The 19,438-nt window shown below is 39.4% G+C and overlaps 2 protein-coding genes across 2 annotated transcripts in view; both read left to right on the top strand.

Moving 5' to 3' along the window:
- LOC114665409 (WD repeat-containing protein on Y chromosome) overlaps nucleotides 1-4,201 on the top strand; it is a 76,063-nt gene extending 71,862 nt beyond the window's left edge. Inside the window, exon 22 of the mRNA XM_028819962.2 lies at nucleotides 3,498-4,201. Within this exon, the coding sequence (XP_028675795.2) occupies nucleotides 3,498-3,698 (201 nt within the window). The 3' untranslated portion in view covers nucleotides 3,699-4,201. The remainder of the gene's footprint in view (nucleotides 1-3,497) is intronic.
- Nucleotides 4,202-13,350: 9,149 nt separating this feature from the next.
- The window catches only part of fam20a (FAM20A golgi associated secretory pathway pseudokinase), a 37,953-nt gene continuing 31,865 nt past the window's right edge, over nucleotides 13,351-19,438 (top strand). The window contains exon 1 of the mRNA XM_028819963.2: nucleotides 13,351-13,920. Within this exon, the coding sequence (XP_028675796.1) occupies nucleotides 13,526-13,920 (395 nt within the window). The 5' untranslated portion in view covers nucleotides 13,351-13,525. The remainder of the gene's footprint in view (nucleotides 13,921-19,438) is intronic.

The following is a 19,438-nucleotide window of genomic DNA, read 5'->3' as shown; positions in this document are numbered from 1 at the left end:
AATGTTTTTGTAACATTGCCACACTGGTGAAGAGAGCAAGTGGCTGATTATGCTGAAAAGACAGTAATAGCAGTAGGGTGAAAAGTGATACAGTGGAACCTCGGTTTGCGAGTAACTTGGTTTACGAGTGTTTTGCAAGACGAGCAAAAATTTTTAATAAATTTTCACTTGATAAACGAGCGAGGTCTTGCAGTACGAGTAGTTTGTCTGCTGAGCGTCATGTGATCAAAACTGAGCTGATGGTTCTTCTCTCTCTCTCTCTCACTGCGGGATTGTGGGCAATCATCTCCTATTCTTAGTCTGAGTCGGCGTGCCTCACTCATATAGTCAACATCCGTATGAGCATATAGTGTTTACTACAGCATTAGCATTGTGACTGTGTGCGCGCGCGTGTGTATGTGTGCTCGCGCTTGTGTGTGCTGTGACGTGCGAGTCCCCGTCTTGCACCCTAAAACACGAAGCTGAGTCTCAGTACTTTAGCAACACAAGCTTTATTCAGCTTGAAACAGCAACAGCGCGGTTATTTATAAACAGACACAGCAGTCAGGCAGGGCACTACACATTTATAATGTTCCTTGTATCACCCATTGACGGCAGGCGCTTATAACATGTCCATGATCTTTTCGGATTCACTTTTACGGAGAACTGCTACAGCGCTGGGAGACTGCGATTGCTTTGGGACGCGTGTCATCCCGTTGGGTGCAATCCCATAAGAGTTTAGAAACTCACTCACACCAGCCATGATTCTTTTCAAAGGTAAAGTGCAAGTTAATTTGTTTTATGTATTTTTACTTTATATTTTCTATTAATCATTTTTATATGAATAGTTTTGGGTTGTGGAACAAATCATCTGAGTTTCCATTATTTCTTATGGGGAAATTCACTTTGATATACGAGTGCTTTGGACTACGAGCACGTTTCCGGAACGAATTATGCTCGCAAACCGAGGTTCCATTGTATTTGTAATGAATGAGAACTGCACCTTTGGACTTTGAGAAACTAATTGGATACTCTAACTTGGCCCTTCTGAGTAAAAGAGGGTATGTTTATGGGTGCTCCCTGGGAAGAACCAGCATCCTTCCAAATGGACTCTAAGCTCGTAAACCTGAACTAGATTAGACTGGAAATCCATACTAATGAAATGTAATGCATTACACTAAAGAACGAACGCAGAAAACTTAACACTTGTGTCTTTCTGGGTGAAGTTCACATCAGAAGGTAGTATGGCACAAGGTTGATGGCTGAATGCCCACCACTGGATTTCTCAAGTCACTCCACTAATCAGTGCTCACATTAAACACAACTTCCCACATACAGTTTGAAGGTCATTTTGGATTGAAGTATAACAAATTAAAACATAATAGTCAAAGATTAGGTTGTCAGGAGCATGGCGGCTGCTGCACTCTGAATATGAAGAACTCTGTCTTTTGTCTGTCAGCCCTCACTCACCACGACGTAATATATAATAAAAGACGTATTTTGTTTTTTTGGCCAACTTGTCATCATTGTGTCTAACTTCACACCGCCTGATTCATTAACCATGAGTTACATCCCCAAACTGTGAATTAGCCTTTCCTCCTGGCATTTTGTGGGTTTCAAAGGCTTCATGCAGGATAACCACACACAGCAAAGCTAGTCTAGAAGCAATACCTGCTTATTGAACAAAGGCACAGCAAGCATGTCAGACCTTGTTTCTGAAAGAATCAGTCCTCATCAGTTAATGACCAGTCTCTGCACAGATAAGGGATTTGGAAAGGGGCATTTACTTACTGTCTATCAAATCCTTTAAATATGGAGGCACTTCAGCACCTGGTCTACTGTCTTCTGTGTTTCCCCTCCTGTTAATTTTTAGTTGCTTACTCTCTATGTTACCTTTCAATGTCTCGTATCTCTGTAATAAGCAGATTCAGAAAATTAATCAATAGATGGACGGTATAGTGAACAAATGAGACCATGATCAATTAAACAATCAGCCCTTATTTATTAAAGCATGTTTAACAGTCGGCCATATCAAAAAGTAAAAGCTGTACCTTATTTGGTAGCACTGAGCATAAAGTAAGAGCTAACCCTGGATGGGACACCAGTAACATCACAGGGTACACACCACACTCACTGTACAGGCCTAATATTGAGATGCCAGTTAATAGAACCTGTACTTCTCTGGACGGTAAAATGGAAAGAAGAGCACCTGGACAGGACCCACAAAGGCAAGGAGAGGCTGCGATGAAAACCTGGGATTAGTGCACGTTTTGAACTTCTAACACCAGCTCCTCATTTTTAGGCCTGTATAGGCTACAGCCTGTGGGTAGTAGTTGGGTACTGGCTGATTTGGGGTGAGAATCTTTTGGCAGGTCAGTGTAGGCCCTATCCTACTTTATTGTCTTCTGCAGGTCTCACACATCTGTTTCTCCATGTTTGTGAATCCCACACAAAACACAAATCATTCAGAACAGTTTTTACAGTTTTCATACTTTAATTAATCGAGTTACATGCCTTCATGCTATATACTAACTTCTTATACATTATAGTTAAAATCTATGCATCCATATTTAAACCCACTTATCCAGTTCAGTGTCTGGGGAGCGAGTGTCTAAAACAGAAGCAATCCCTAACCAAAATGCCAGTATCACAGAGAACACTTCCATACATGCTCATAATTCACACACAGAGGCCATGCTACAGATCCCAATTCTCTTAATCTGCATGTCTTTAGAATATGGGAGAAAATACAGAGAACTTGAAGAAAAAGAAAACACACAGATACGGTGAGAATGTGCAGACACACTAGTGGAAGAATATGTGTAACTTTAGCCCATTATTCATAAGTCTGGTCATAGTGTAAATCTTTGTGAGCAAGACTGTTCACATTCTGTAACTTTCCTCTTTTATTAATAACATTATTTACTGTCAATCTCAAGACACAACCTGTAGGGTTCTTAAAAAACTCAATTTTTACAGCTGTGGGGCATTCCCGGGTCCTCCCTGCGTGGAGTTTGCATGTTCTCCCCGTGTCTGCGTGGGTTTCCTCCGGGCGCTCCGGTTTCCTCCCACAGTCCAAAGACATGCAGGTTAGGTGGATTGGCGATTCTAAATTGGCCCTAGTGTGTGCTTGGTGTGTGGGTGTGTTTGTGTGTGTCCTGCGGTGGGTTGGCACCCTGCCCAGGATTGTTTCCTGCCTTGTACCCTGTGTTGGCTGGGATTGGCTCCGGCAGACCCCCGTGACCCTGTGTTCGGATTCAGCGGGTTGGAAAATGGATGGATGGATGGATAATTAAAGGTATGAAAGTGTAATACTGATGTTTTGCCTGAGGGCTATACATGCAGAACCTGTCATGGGCTAATGTGGCTTGAACTATAAAAAACACCCGTAACAATCATAAATTGAAATTCACTCATTCAGGGTTTGAATCAAGGTTTGCATAATTAAAATATAAATTACAAAAATTTAAGTGCTTAACAAACTGGTTGATAATTTTGCACCTCTCTCTGTGTTCCAGGATATGGAGGAATTTATCCTGCCCAATGACCTACCCGGAAGCAATTGGATGTCAAGCCATGAATTCAAACAACTTCTAGAACCCCATACTCCAGAAGCCCAATCTTTGGAACGTGATGAGCAAAGTGAAATGAAAAGCTGGCATATAGCCTCAGGAAAGGACTGTTTCCTTCCACCCATTGGGCTGAAGACTGATCCTTAGCATTGAACTTTGGATCCTCACAACAGCTCTGGATTACCAAATCATATGGGTGTGTGCGTGACAGAAGTAAAAGACATGCAAAGGGTAAAAGTGAGTCTCCCTCTGAAAAAAGGAAAAGTGAACCAAGGCCCACAAGGCAATGCTAATAAAAGAAGCCATTATGACAGCATTCCTTTACTAGTTTGATTTGAGAGCTTGACCACAAAAGGGACTTCAGCTCAGATGCTCACGAACTGGCATGAAGGAGACAATTGCTTGTAAAAAAAATTAAAATTCAGTTACATTAATTAAAAGGGGGCTGCAAATGTCAAGAAGATGATGAAAATACAAAGTGATTTTGGACCACGGTGAGCCTTAAATAGCAATACAAATGGAAATACAAATCTTCTCTGCTAAGTAATTTGAAAAAAAAAATCCTAAACTCATCATCTGTTCTCTGTATAGCACATTTCAGAGCTTTCATGTGATACCAATATAAAATGAAACAACTCAATAAAATAATGTGAAAATTTCAACAAAATGATGGCAGAATTTGGTGTAGACTGCATGAATCCACAGATTCGTTTTGCCTTGTGTCAGCAGTATGGTTTAGCATAATTCATTAATTTATACTGTAACAGATTCAATAATAATAGATTTCTTGATTAATTGATCTTTAACCCAGTATGGAGCAGTATATTTAGGCTCGATACATTTGTGTGTTTTATATGTTGGAAGCAGATTAATAAATGAAACATTCGAAGTTATACTTTTAATTCCCCTTAGCACTCATTTCAATTTATTTTAGTGGGCTGAGGTTTAGTAAGGCTAAAGCCCTCCTTAGGAGCAGAGACTAGATGAGGCTGAATGAATGCATGTTAACAAAAAGGCTCAACACTTTGCACAATCACCTGCTTTGAACTTTTAGCTTGCTTCATTTCTTGTTTATTTTTTAATGTTTGTTTAATAGCAGAGTGCTCTATGGACTCTGGTGTTTGCTGGGTTTGTGAGGTGGGGGATTTCACTTTTGATCCTTTGTAAACTGAGGGAATTCAGGCAGTAGCTTTATCAGACTGATTGTCTCCTTTGGTATAGTTTGATAAATATTCTAACCCTTGGACATGCTTGCTGATGGCTCATTTTCTGCAGTCTGTTTGAAGAACACGTGACTTGTCATCAAAAGACTAACCCATTTGAATTTTCCCAATAAAAACATTGGTGTTATTGTTTGAAAAATGAACCAAAACTTAGCAACACCACATGACAAACTAAGTGATCAAGTTTAATCAATCAACTAAACCTTATTTTATACAGCAACTTTAACTGGGTGCATTAGATACAAAAAAATAAGGAATTACAATCAATTTATTTTATTTATATGCTCTCCTTTCTTGTAAGCATCACCACTTAGCCCAGCCAACAAGGAGATCTCAATCAGTCACACACTCATTATTTTATAGAGAAATCTTCAAAGCGCCTTTAAACATCAGGCAAATAAGACCATCAAATCCAGTTAGCAATCAGTCAGTCTTTTCTCTTTCATTATGCATTCGGCTTGATCCCATGCTTTTCTCTGCATGTTCTCCCTGTGTTCTTGTACAATTTCTTCCACATGCTCAATATTCTGCTCCTGCTATCCATAGTTTACAAAGTTTGATTTACAGCTAAACAAGGTGACAAGAATGGAAGGGTCAAGTGCTGATGTAAAATGAAAAAAACTGTACTTAAATGCCTTGAACCAACATTGTGCAAAATAAATGTTTTCTGTGGTTCAGTGGAGGCTCAGAATTACGATTGTGCTGTTGCAGAAGGCACTGCAATGCTATGACACTCTAGCTTTCCTCCCATATATTTAGAAAAATACTGGTTAGTTTGATTTGCCCTGTGTGAATGAGCCATCCAGGGCCGGCTCCACCTAGGACTTTCGGGATAGGCTCTGGCCCCTTGTGACCTCATATTCAGTTACATGGATTTGAAAATGTGATGTTACAAATGTTTGGACAATTAATATTGTTTAAGTCAACTTTCATAGCCTCACAGCTCTATAATGAACAAAGCTGGTTGGTTGGAAAATGAATGGACCTTACAGAGTGAGCACCAACCCAAAGCAAAAAACAGATTGTGACCAATCAATCAATCTATATAGGTAGCACCACTGTGAAGCAGGGGCTAAAGCTTATTCAGCAGCATTGAGCATAAAGCAGAAATCAATTACCAGGACACCATGGCACATATCCATATTCCATACATACTCATACATTTTCACAGGATTCATCACATCCCGGTCATTGCCTCTTCCAGCTTTTGCCATCGGGCAAGAGATACAGAGCAATAAAAACCGGGACAAACTGCCTTAAAACAGCTTTTATCCAAAAGCAATCATGGCCCTGAACTCAGAATAAAACTGCGCCATATCATTCTCCCAATGTGCAATATAGACCTTAAGTCAACCAGTGCAATTTGTATATATAACAAGTGCAATTTGTATATTTTATAAAGTACTTGTATTACTATTCAGTTTGTTATTATTTTCTCTCTTCTTGTCTTTTTAACTCTTATGCCTCACACTGAGTCGACTGCACCTTCAGTTTCGTTGTTCCTTTGTTAAAGTGACAATGACAATAAAGATCTATTTATCTACAGTATACTGGGCCGTATTAGAGATTAGATAGTTAGTTTGACTGGGAAACTGAACCACCAAGAAAAAAAACACACAGGTATTGAGGCAACATGTACTTGCCAGATAGGGATAGTGACCAGGCCTGGATTGAAATCCAGTCACCTGGAGCTGTAAGGCAGCAATTCTGACCATTGTACCACCAAATCACAATAAATAAAACACTTTTATATGGTGCCTTTCATGAGAAGAATTCAAGTAAGAAGACTGTGGAAGATTGTGGGTTCGCTTCCCAGGTCCTCCCTGTGTGGAGAGTGCTTTGAGTAGTGAGAAAAGCGCTACATAAATGTAATGAATTATTATTATTATTATTAAAATGAAAACATTCTAAAATCTGCTTAATCAAATTCAAGGTCAGAGCTAATCATGTAAATGTATAAGATGAAATACAGTGATGCTGGTTAGAGTCTGGAGTAAATAATGTACTGCACGCACCCATTAAATCAAGGACTGCTGCTCAGTGAATGTCTCAGTGTGACATTTTGTACCAGATGTCCTGTTTGAAGGGTCATGACCCCCCCAGTTGGATCACACAACTTTGTACTAAAAGGTCACATTCACCGCAGTCAGCCTTTAGTAAATAATTCTGCTGATAAGCAAGTTACTGAGGGGCTAAAGGAGAGGACTCCAAAAAAAAAAAAAAAAAAAACGGAGTCTGATTCCATTCCCCTTCCCTTGCTATCCTTTGTTTTTGCAGTTAGGCCTATGGGAATGAAAAAATCTCTTTCACAAAAGTGACACCTGATCTAACTAAATGGCAATTCACAAACATATGACCTATAAAAACTGTTCACAATATTACTTTCAAGATGTGTGAGTGCCACGCTGGCAGTGATTAGTGTTCACACCTTTTGAATTCAGGTCCAGTGCCTATCTGTGTGAATTTTGCATGTTCCCCCACATCTTATATTCATGTTGGTTTGGTTAATTGACTCTAAATGTATACGAGTAGGGTGACTGGCACCCACCTAGGGTTTGTTCCAGGATAGGTTCTGGCTACCATCACACTAAACTACATTAAACAGAACTCATAAAAATTAATGGATAATTTATGTAGTTCGTGAAGCCAGTCTTGGAGAGGGCGCACATGAACTTTATGTAAAGACACTAGTTGTTTCCTGCTTTGAGTCCCTTGCTGCACACACAAATTTTAGCAAAATCCTACACAGTAAGCCATAGATGAAACTGGAGCTAAAATAGGAAAGGAGTAATTTAGTACAGATTTGTAAAATGAAATTAAAGAGGGGCAAGCAGAAACTGCTGCCAGGCAAATGTAAAAAATTTACAAGGTGGCTGGGTGCCAGAGGGCAGAGTTTTGGGGTTGTGATTTCATTATTTAATGGTGTTAGCAGCATGGCACCATGCCAGGGGAGCTTTAGGGCCAATGTTTGGCAGAGTTCCAGCCCAAGGGGGTAAGAAAGTGTAAGGGATTATTATCCTGCTCAGTTTTGATGGATAAGAGAACAAAATTAAGGGCGGTTGTTTTGAGGATTAATGCTTATTACAAGCACAACTGCAAAGCAAATGCGCAGATCCAAATCACCTTTCACTGCTAATGCTATCATAAAGATAAAAAGAACATTATACTAATCCTTGCATCTGTTTTCCAAACCCACTTTTTTTATCCTAGCTGTCTGGAGCTAGGGCAAACTCTAGTATCATCAGGTGGAAGAGTCCAACAATGAACAGGACACAGGTCCATCACAGAAATATACAAATGTCATACTGATGGCAAACAAATACAGGCAGTAGCACTGGCCATCATCTTGCTGCCACAGAGCAAAGCCAGTTTTTATTTTATTCAAACAGAACTCAAAAAGGACGGCATTTCAGTTCAGTGGTTAACACTGCTGCATCATAAATCCAGTGTTCTGTTCAATTCCACACCTGGTTACCCTGGGCGTGTATTGTAATGTTTCCAGTGGTCTACGTGGATTTTTCTCCTCGTGTTAGGTTAATGATTCTTAGTTGACCCATTGTGTATATGTGCATGAGTGTGCCCCAGTGCATGAGCTGGCAACCAGTCCAGTGTTGTCATACTATCCCTGTGACCTTGAATGGGATTAAGAAGGATTCATAATTTCAGTATAACTTTGTTACATTGGCTGACATCTAAGCAGTAGCACATTCAATCAATCTTCTTGAATATAGTACTTTCATACATACCAACTCGAGCCATTTTACACAGTAAGCAAGCATTTTTAAAAGCCCTCTTCTGAGTGCAGCCACCAGCTAGTGCTCACTATCTCACATGGTATTTTTTGACTGATAGACTTCAGAGAGTCTTTCAGCTGTGTGTATTTGGGTGGAGGCCAGGGAGTCCTTCATATGATGGGCAGGCCAGGGTATGAATATGCAAAGGGTAGTCTTTGACTTGCTGGTATGGTATCAGTATGGCTTGGCACAGAAATTCCCATTAGGCACTTCTACTTGATATCCACTGATGAAAGAGAGCTCCAGCTCATTTCTAAAGTTTTTCTCCCCCTTGTAGGACGCTTACATGACATCACAGTGTTTTAAGTTGAGTTAAGTGATATCTTAGATGAACGGGTGCCGAGACTTTTTTCTTGGGATTTATGTTTCACGCATAATTACCCACATAAGGATTGCCACCTGAATGTGCGAAATTGCCACTTCTGAAGTTGTACAATGCTAAATATACAAACAGCCTGCAAGGTCACTATATTTAACCTTCTTGAGGCCCACCCACATGGTGGTAAATAAGACTTCTAATTGTAAGTTATAAAGTGAAGCAGCCAGGATAACAAGCACATCATTTCACTGTACATCCAGGGTGGAGTTTTTCTCACTATGGCCCTCAAAACGTGATGAAAAAATGATTCTGTAATTGGTATCATTGGCAAAGTAAAACATGCAACTCTTTCTCCTTTTCCTCCAGAAATGCCCACTGCCCCTATAAACTTGTAAAGTATCATAGCCCAGGTCATACGATATGTTGCCTTGGCATCACTCCTGCTAGTGGTCAGGCTCCTGCAAATCCAGTCAAGGTCATTCATGAAAGGCTAACTAACACATAAATGTGCTTTTTCAAGGATCTGTGGGTTACAGATTCAAGGCTGTGGTCTAATACCATCTGTTTGTGGAAGATGCTGATGGATCTTTTTTCTTGCCCAAAAACTAGCTACACTCTGCTCTAAGAGAGAACACACAGAGCTGCACTAGATTCATGGGGGTGTCCAGAGATTGACTGCTTACTGGCCATCAAACAGTGGATTTAACACATTTTTAAAATGTAATGCCCAAGGAGTTTATTCAGGCAACATAAGGGGCAAAAGGAATCATGAGCAGAATGCCAGTTCATACACATACTGCACACATTTACAACAACCTAAGAGGCAAAATGTTGGAGTATCAGAGGAATAGGATATCTTAAAAACCCAGGGAAGTTGAGGGTGATGTGCGAATGTCACAATGGAGGAAATCGGATGAGTAATTAAACCAGGTGCCTTAAGTCATAAGGCACCGCAGAGCCACAGAATTGTAAAACCTTGTAAAATCAAGATAAGAACAGAAGAAGACACAAAGATAGCTGTGGGTCCATTTTTGCCAAAATGAGGAGTCCCTGTGTCTGCACTACACAGGCTATGGAAGTTTTACAATGTACACTATCTGAAACGTCAAAGGGAACACTTGAGCTCTTTACTATTGTGTACTTATTGTTGATACTGCTTACTGATTTTAAATGATTCTGCTCATTACGCTAAAAGCAGGTTACAGTTGTTTTACCTATTTCCTGTTATGAACATTGATGTGTTGAAAATTATGGGCGTAGCACTGATCACCGAGAAGATCCAAGAGGTAGGACTACAATGGTATGGCCACATCATTGGCAGCGAAGGCTCAATGGTGGTGAAAACTGCCAACAACCTTATCCTACTGGGGAAGAACACCTGTGGTCGGCCAAAGAAGCGGTGGCTTGACAAACTCAAGGAAGACATTGAACATTAAAACCGAGGATGCATTGGACCAAAACAAGTGGAAAGTGACATGCAAGATCCTGCAACAATGTGGGACAAATACTGGAGAAGAAGTACTAAAACAAGTTATTGGGGACCTTAAGACCCCAAATCCACAGTGTAATGGTATACAACCTAATTGATCTGATAAAGAATTTATGTAGTCCCTTAAGGGTTGACTGATAAACCTAAGGCATTATTAGAGCTTTGAAAATATCCATCCATCTTTCTAAACTTCTTATCTAGTTCAGAGTCCCAGCAGCATTAACTTAATCACTGGGAAGAAACTAGGGTGTGAAATGCAGGCGGGGACTGAGGCCACTGATTAACTTTTTAGACTGTATATCTGAAAACCAAAGTTGTGGGAGAGTCCCTGAAAATAAATTTTAAAAACATGTTGTGGTGCTATTCACAGGCTGGGTAGGTGAGACAGCTGACTGCAAGCGCTTCACAGGCTGGGTGAGGTTTAACTAGCAGCAGCCGGGAATGAAAATTTGTACTTTGACAAGTCTGGGGAGATTTCGAGAAAGAAAGTGGGGACTTTCAAGGAAAAACATAAACAGGGGTCCCATGAGCACTGTCTTAATGATGCTGAAGAGTGTGATGGTGTGTAACAGAAACTGATTGAGACTGCCGACAGCAACAATATTCATGTTGCAGAGAAACACCGCAATACCATCAAAATGACTGGTTTGTGTCTTCCATGCTCTTAACTAAACTGGAGCTGCAGTGTGGTCTTTGGAGAGGTGGTACCTAGAAAATTACAATGCAATTATCTTAACCTGCATGAAGTGGACATTTTAGCAATGCACGCACAACATCTAAGTTTGTACATGTCATGAAAAGTGTGTGGAGGTCAGAAGTATGAGGTGATACAGGCTTTTATTAGTAGATCTATGTGAGATGTGAATTATTAACTTATATATGTCCTAATTGATAGTGCTCTCCTTAGACATAGAAATAACTGCATATTCCTCGGTGCCAGTGTATGATTTTAGTATTCAGCCAACACTGGAGAACAACTGCGATCCCCATTAATTCCAATGAGGTACTCTGCATAATGGAACAAACCCTGGCTGTGTTGCCAGTCAGTTGCAGAGCACACTCTCTTACAGGCACACATTCAGTTCATTTATGATTTCTAATTAACCTAAACTTGGGATCTGGAAGAAATGCTTAAACAGGCTTGGAGAAAACATGAATAGTCTAAGCAGAGGGGCGAGTATTCTAACTTTAATAATATCAATTCATATCAAGCCTGACAGTTCAGAATCAACAGTGGACCTCCTCTAAATGTTGCACTAATGATTAATGACAACACAAGGAGTCAATGAGGTCACAGAAGGCAACCACCACAATTTGGAGCCATCCATTTACTGGACTGCAATTAATTCAAATTTGTATTGGACAATTTACAAGAGTTCAACATCATTTTATAAAGAATTATTCTGATTGACGTGCATTACAATGAACACCTGGAAAGACCACCTGATGCCTGAGTTGGTGGGATTAGGGTGGGCATTGTCTTCAATGGTGATTATATAGGAATACACCAATATAGGATAAGAAGAAAAAAAGGGTTACTTTTGCCCTAAATTATAATTGCTTTTACAAAAAAAACCCACAAAATTTCATCCAGCCATCCATCCATTTTGTAACTGGCTTATTCAGTTCAAAGTCACAGGGCCAACAATGAGTGTGCCTCTAATTTTTCTGTCATCACTTTGAACAAGGGCAGCATTCAGATGTGTTCCATTATTAACAGAAGAGCTCCAAACTCAGAAAATCAAGAAGACCCTGTGACCCCAGCATCCAAATCATAACAGTCACCTTCAGTTGGTAGGGGCTGTCATTTCTAAATTAAAAGCGAGTTAAGCTCCCAGCTTTTCGAGGCACTTTGTTTTAAAAGTACAGTTTCAGATTTCACAGATAGCCATCTAGAAATATCTTAAAAAAAGAAACTACTTGTCTCCTATTGATATGCTATTGGGCTTTTAGACATACATTTAAGATTTTTTTTTGTCTTCTAAAAAAGATCCTTCTGCAAAAAAAAAAAAATTCTCAGACCGCAAGATGAACTATAATTTCTAGCTCCAGCGTATGCTCATGGCCCTTTTTATTCTTCTAGTGTTTGGGAATTTTTAGAAAAAAATGAGAGAAAGCATTTCCTGCAATGAAAGGTAAAAATACTGTATAATGAAATATCACTTAAGCAAACGAGCTATGGATTAAGCCTCAGTATTGTCTTCTTGTGTACACTGCAAAGTGAAGGATGCTATATAGAATAATGGTTGATGGGTTTGGCTTTAAAAGCTCCCAAGTGGCACTTTTGTGTTATTATTTGTTCTTTGGGAATTCCTGTGATCTGTATAAGGACAATATTATTCCTTCATGTTGTATTAGAAGACTCAAGGAGGTTGGCATCAGGAGCAGTTAAAGTTTCTGCTCCACACCACTGCCCTTTCGGAGAGGAGGCAACTGGCCAACTTAGGTGAACCAAGAAAATGGCCACTTAAACTGACAGACAGAAAGAGAAAGAGGGGGATGATGTTGGGACTTTTTTATCAATCCATCTGCCCACTCATCCATCCATCTATATTCTAACCTGCTTATCCAGTTCAGGGTCATATGGAGCTGGAGTCTTTATCAGCAGCATCAGGGCATGATACAGAAACCAGGTTAAACAGGAAATTTAAGTCAGTTAAAGAGCATTGGGGCAAAGTTACAAACTTTTTTAAACATATGATTTATGTTTATGAGAATGTATGTGAATTTCCCCTTGGGATTAATAATCTATCTATCTTTATGAGACTAGCAGGAGAAACTTGGTAAAGAAAGGCAGACAAGAGGTCTTATCTGGTTTGTCCCGTTTCTCTGTCCCTTCTGCTCAGCAGCACAGGCGTACTTCATGTGGCTGCCTGCCTGTGGTTTCCTTTACTATAGCGCAGCAAGTCTTTTCCAGATTTTTGTTGTTATTCCTTTGACGAGTCTCTCTCTGATGTCACCATTGGGAAGGGGGGTGGGTGGGGGAGGAGGGTGCTGCCTCGACATGGAAAAGGGAAGGTGCAGTTGGAATGCTGCCGAGGAGAAGTTAAACAGAGCTGCTTCTGCCTGTCAGGGCACACAAGCTGGATGGCAGCACAGGAGTCCTGACACGAGGGATAGCGGTGAGGATCCAGCTGGCACTCTCAAGCATGTGGATGAGACGGGACCGGCTGCTGGTGACTGGTGTCCTAGCTGCCATCTTCACTGCTGACCTGTACTTCAACATCATGCCCAAAGTTCAGGAGATGTACTTCCGAGACGCGTGCGCCTGTCCCAACTCCAGTGCTGCTGGCACATTCCTGAGCCACCGTCCTCCTCCTCCTTCTACTCCACTGGCTCCCTGGCAGCCCTCCTCAGTGGGCTCCCGCATCTCAAATCTGAACCAAAGTACAGGCAGTCCAGCAGAGAATGGATCCAAACTGGAGCATCTTTTTGCTCATCCTCTGTACAACATTGGCACCCCGCAGCTGAGCCCAGAGGAATTCCTTCTACAGAAAGAGGACGCTGAGAGCTACTACAAGAAAAAGCTGTCAAGGTGGAACAGGTAAGGATAAGTTAGGGGCATGCAGGTCAGATGGGACTCTGACTTCTTCTCCACCCTTCTAATTGGCCTTTCTTTTATAGGCAATGCAGGCCTCAGCTAAAAAAAGTAAATGCACAGACATGGTTGAATTATATTAAAATAAAAAAGAAATGAAGTTCATTTGGAAAAATGTTATAAATCAACCTCTGAATACCTAGAGGGAATTTAATATGTAAGTGCGTGGGAATGGAGAGTACCGGCATTGCCAAGCTAAAGGAAAAGTTGGCGGCTTTGCTTAGTGCGGCCTGATCACTAGCCAGTGGTACCTAAGGGGATTCTGCAATGAGGAATAGCGTCCTTCATGAAAATTAAATATGCCCAGGGCAAATACAAGAAATGCAGACAAGAGAGTCACATTTGTCTCCGTTTAGAATTTGACTGCGGGTGATATTAATTACTTACTTACTTTAATGGGCTTAGCAGTACAAACGCTTTCCTCCCACATTGCAAAGTCGTGCGTATTATGTTATTTGGCAAATCTTAATTGGCACTGTGCTGTGCCATGGACCAACATCCCATTAAAGACTGGCACTTGCTTTGGGTGTGATGCTTTGGGGGCGGGGATAGGCTCTGCCCCCTCTAAACTGGATTAAGCATCCCATGTTAGGAAATGGATAGACGGTTGGATGGATAAATAGATACACAAAATCCTTTAATTCATATTTTGCCATTCAATTTCTGTTGAACAAAGCTCGATTTTGTGAAGTTTAAAAACATAAAAGCTAGATGCAACATTAAGCTGGATGAGATTGTCAGACGATGGGTGGATGGATGAGTGGAAAGAAAAATGGATATAAGTATGGTATACAAATCAAACATCAATGTAAGCCAACAACTTGGCATGCGACAATAACAAAAAGCAGGGCCAGAAAGTACACAAAGTACAATTAAAACAACTGGGGAGAAGAGTCAGGCAGACTACTCGATAGGGTTATTAAACCCTTTCATTCAGTTTTGTCCTATGTTCTGTCTACTTCCCGCACATTAACCTGTCTATTTTCTGAAACCTGTTGCTTTTGCTTCAGGATCATAGGGAGTCGTCCCACCAAAAAAAAACTAGAGCCATCCTTGAATGGAATGCCAATGCATTGCAGGGTCACTGCGGCACATACCTACACTTCAATGCCTGCAGGCAGCTCTCAGCCAGGTTATACATTGTAGGAATGTGCCAGTTACAGTACTGGCCCTGTAATGTAAATTAGGATGCTGTTTGCTATAGAAAGCTAATTTATTATAAAAAAAAAAAAAAAAAAAAAAAGCAAGCTTTCACTATAAAACACAATTTTGCTGGTTCAGCTCCCCAACTGACTCCCCCTGTGATTCAACTCCTGTCACAGGAAAATGGAAATGTCTGTATTGCAATTAGATTCGTATTCAGTATTAAAAGGTGCTATATAAAATAAAGTATGGTGGTGGCTGGTCCGCCCCATCATTAACACCCAGGCGTAAACACAAACAAGTCACTGTCAGCGCACATGCTGAAGAATGGAAACTTTTGTACTAAAGATTAGGAATTGGTCAATTGATTTGTCTTTAAGCATTTGTTAAATAAATAACTGTAATGGATATCTACAAGAAGGGGTAAGGCTGTCGGTCCTTTCTGTAGAACATGCTTTTTAAATCATAGAGTAGATTCCAGATCCAGATTCACAAGGATTTACCATACTGTACAAAACATTTTAAAGTAGGGATAATTAAAAGAAGACACCACATTACCTGGAAAGTAAATACTATTTCAACACGCAAGGCTTAGTTACTGATCTACCAACCTAATTAATCTTGGGAGTTGTAAACGAAAAAATCACAGAATATCCCTTAAACCCTAAAAATATGTTTAATTCCTTTGCAGCTCTCATTGGGTCTTCATCAACAGTCAGCCAAGCTTTGCTTGCATTTTGCACATACAGAAGAATAACAGCACCCCCTAGCAGACAACACCTGTCATAGCAGAAAGGAGTGCTTTCTGAAAGTAGAAAGGCAGCTTTTGCATTTCAGAGTTGGCATCTAAAACAGTGGCTTAAATATCTGCCTCTCCTATATAGACTTATCTGTATCTGTGAACCAATCTTAAGTGAAATGCCAGTCTTCTCCAGGTTTATGGGCAGTTACATTATAGTGAACATATCGTAATATTCTCAAACCCACTTAATCCAAAATTTGCTTAACCTCTGCACTCACGGGTCTCATTCTCTTGGTCACTTTAGAGATCTCAGGATTGTAGGTGAAGATAAGGATTAAACTGATCAGCAAATAGACAGTCAATCCAAACACGTCCACTTCAACAAAATTGTACTTTGTAACAGTACACAAAACAACACATATTAATATTGAAACTAGTCGTAATAGTATTTCTTGCCGTCCACGAAATGAAATCTTATACTGGACAGGTGCACAGTGCCAAAGAAAGATGAGAAAAATGGATAAATAATATGTACACTTACATGCTTTTATGTATACATATAACTTGTATGCTTGAATGCTTGTTGTATATATACTTTAATACTCATGTAACTCCATATTGAAGTAAATAACATATTTAAATGCAAAATACTTCCTTACATACAATACTTTGAGTTAAAAATCTATTTTCATTGGGAATTACTTGTCTTTCTGTATGAAGAACCTTTACATTAATTTTTGCTCTCATGGTTGCACAAGACCAAGTAACATATGTTCTGGCATGTGCAAAAACAATAAATTCCAAAATTATCTAAAGATTACCAACCAATGTAGATAGAGGAAATGGCACGTGTGCCTACATGTCAAATTATATTATGAAAATGAATGCAGCAATAAGGTAATTTAACACTCATACTGTATCCGCTTCAGCATCAACATCTGTATTCTGTACGTGGGTTGTCCAAACAGTGATACAAGGATGTTAAGAAAATATATGGAAAGGCTTATAAAACAAGTAAATACAGAGAGTAACATCACTATGTGGTGATAAGTACAAATCATGCTGTGAATGAGGATGGCAGTTTTGAAGACAACAGGAAACCCATGGGTCTTGGAAATTAAAGGAACGTCACAAAGAATTACTGGCTTAAGGTTCTTGAGTACTCACTGGGTGCTCCTCAAAAAAAATGTTCTGAGGCTTTGACTAACTGGGTAGAGGTGTAAGGTTTATAGGCTGTGTAGTGGGCTATGTGCTTTAAAGACTCCCTAGAGAGATTTTGTTTAATGAGATGACAAGAAATAAAAAATTACTTTCCACCATGAATATACTTTACTTTTCAATACCATTATCTACTCATTTTAAAATTTAATGACAAAGGAAATGACAGTCTTTCTCAGTAGTGATGAAGTCCACTTAAACAACAAAAAAAAAAGTGACCGAAAACTTGTCACCCACAAAGTACGTCATTCTTGTTTCTGAAGACAGGGATTGTATCACCTCCTTCTGCTGGGACACAAGTTAAAATCTGAAATCCTTAAAGAAAAAGACCCATAGGCAAGAAACATGAACCTGCTTGATATGTTCTTTATATGAATAAAAGTACTGAATTCACTGCAATGACAAATGAAATGGGAGGCCTCACAATTCATAGGAACATAATCTGTTTGGCATTTAAATATGAATGCCTTCCAGTGACATTTTAAAGTATTGTCACCCTTATGATGAGAAGTGATGTAATGAGATGTAATGAGTATATTACCCTCAGATGGACATGCCCCTGCTGGCCAGACATTTAATTAAAATGTTGTCATTGTCAGTTGTGTCTTAGTTTTAAATAAATGTATTCATGACATTTTGTTTCTCCTTTACAAATCTGTTGGACGTTTAAGCTTAATCCCAAAGGTGCTGTGTAAAAAAATCAGGAGCTAACCCCAGGATGGGATGAAAGTCATAAACAGGGCAAGCTTGCATCTATAATGCATCTATCAGCCATCTATTGCCATGTAATATAAAGAGCTTTTTAAGAAAAGTCATGTTACTTAGCAATAATTGTTTAACAGATAATCTATAGATACTCCCTGTTGTATAACATTACGTTTATTTATTAAGACAGGAAAGCCTTTCTAAAGTCTTATTACATAGCAGGACGTCATTAACAGATCATTTGTAGGCAGTGTCTGTTTTAAAGTAATAAAGTGCTCTATACACATTATTAACATAATAAAAAGTCTTCTTAAGATCTTATTATAGAATATAGTTGTACTGTAACTAGTGACTAATGAATATTTTATAGGTAGCTGTTATTCATAGCGTCATTTGTGTTTTTTAAAGTCTTATTAAGACCAAACAAAGTGTTTATTAAGGTTTTATTACATAGCAGTAATTTACTAACAGATGCACTATTGGTAGCTCCTATTCTAATGCCATTGGTGTTTTATAACTATTAAGACCAAAGAAAGCCTTTGTTAAGATCTTGTTACATAGCAGTAACTAACTAATATAAGCACCTAGTCAGCCTCTCTACTAAAGCGATACCAGTGTTTACTGTCCTATTTAGAGTTAAGTGGGTCCTGTTCAGGGCTGCCTTGTGCCTTGTGCCTCTGGTATAGACTCCAGTGCTTCACAACACTCTATTAGATTAATAGGTGGGGAGAACATTATGCTATGTTATATCATGATTAAGCAGCAACATGTTGGAAGCTTTTAAAACTATGAAAGGAATTAGTACAGTGGATTAGGGTTGTTACTTTAAAATTAGTTCAATAAAAATCATGGGGAAACAGATTGTCAAAAGCTTGTCAAGGTCAAATTTCACACAAATTTTAGAATGTTTTTCTTCACACAGAGAACTGCAGACACATGGAACAAACTACCATGTAGTAGGTTAGAGAACAGGATTTTAGGGGCCTTCAAATCTCAACTTCATGTTCTTTTGGAGAAATCAGGTGCACAGGATTGAGAAGCTTTGTTGGGCTGAATGACTTGTTCTTATTAAAAAAGTGTTCTGATATCTAGTGAATTCAAAAAGTATTCAGAGAACTTTCTACACATTTTACTGTGTTGCAGATTTAATTTCAAATGGAAAAATCTGCCATGTCTCCACATTAATCTACAATCAATAAAGTAAAATCAACAAAATAAAAAGCATGTTTTCAGAAAGGTTTGCAAATTTATTAAAACTCAAACCTAAAATCTCTCACTCAAGTATGTATTCAGTCCTGTAACTCGTTTCCTGAAGAGGTGCCTTTGGCAGCAATTGCAGTTTCAAGTATTCTTGGTAAATCTCTACAAGCTTTGCACACCTGGATTTGGAAATTGCATCCCATTCTTTTTGGTAACATCCTCTCATGCTCCATTAGATTGGACAAGAAGTGTCTCTAAACGTCTCTCCACAAATGCTCTATAGGATTTAAGTCTGGGACAATCAAGGAAAATAAGAGACTTGTCTCAAAGCCACTCCAGCGTTGTCTTGGCTGTATGCTTTGGGTCATTTCTGTGCTAAAATATGAACCGTTGCCCCAGTCGGAAGTGGCATGCCCTCTGGAGCAGATTTTCTTCAAGTACTTTAGCTGCATTCAT

Source organism: Erpetoichthys calabaricus, chromosome 14 (genome assembly GCF_900747795.2).
Source record: "Erpetoichthys calabaricus chromosome 14, fErpCal1.3, whole genome shotgun sequence".
Lineage (NCBI taxonomy): Eukaryota > Metazoa > Chordata > Cladistia > Polypteriformes > Polypteridae > Erpetoichthys > Erpetoichthys calabaricus.
This window is presented reverse-complemented; position numbering and strand designations above follow the sequence as displayed.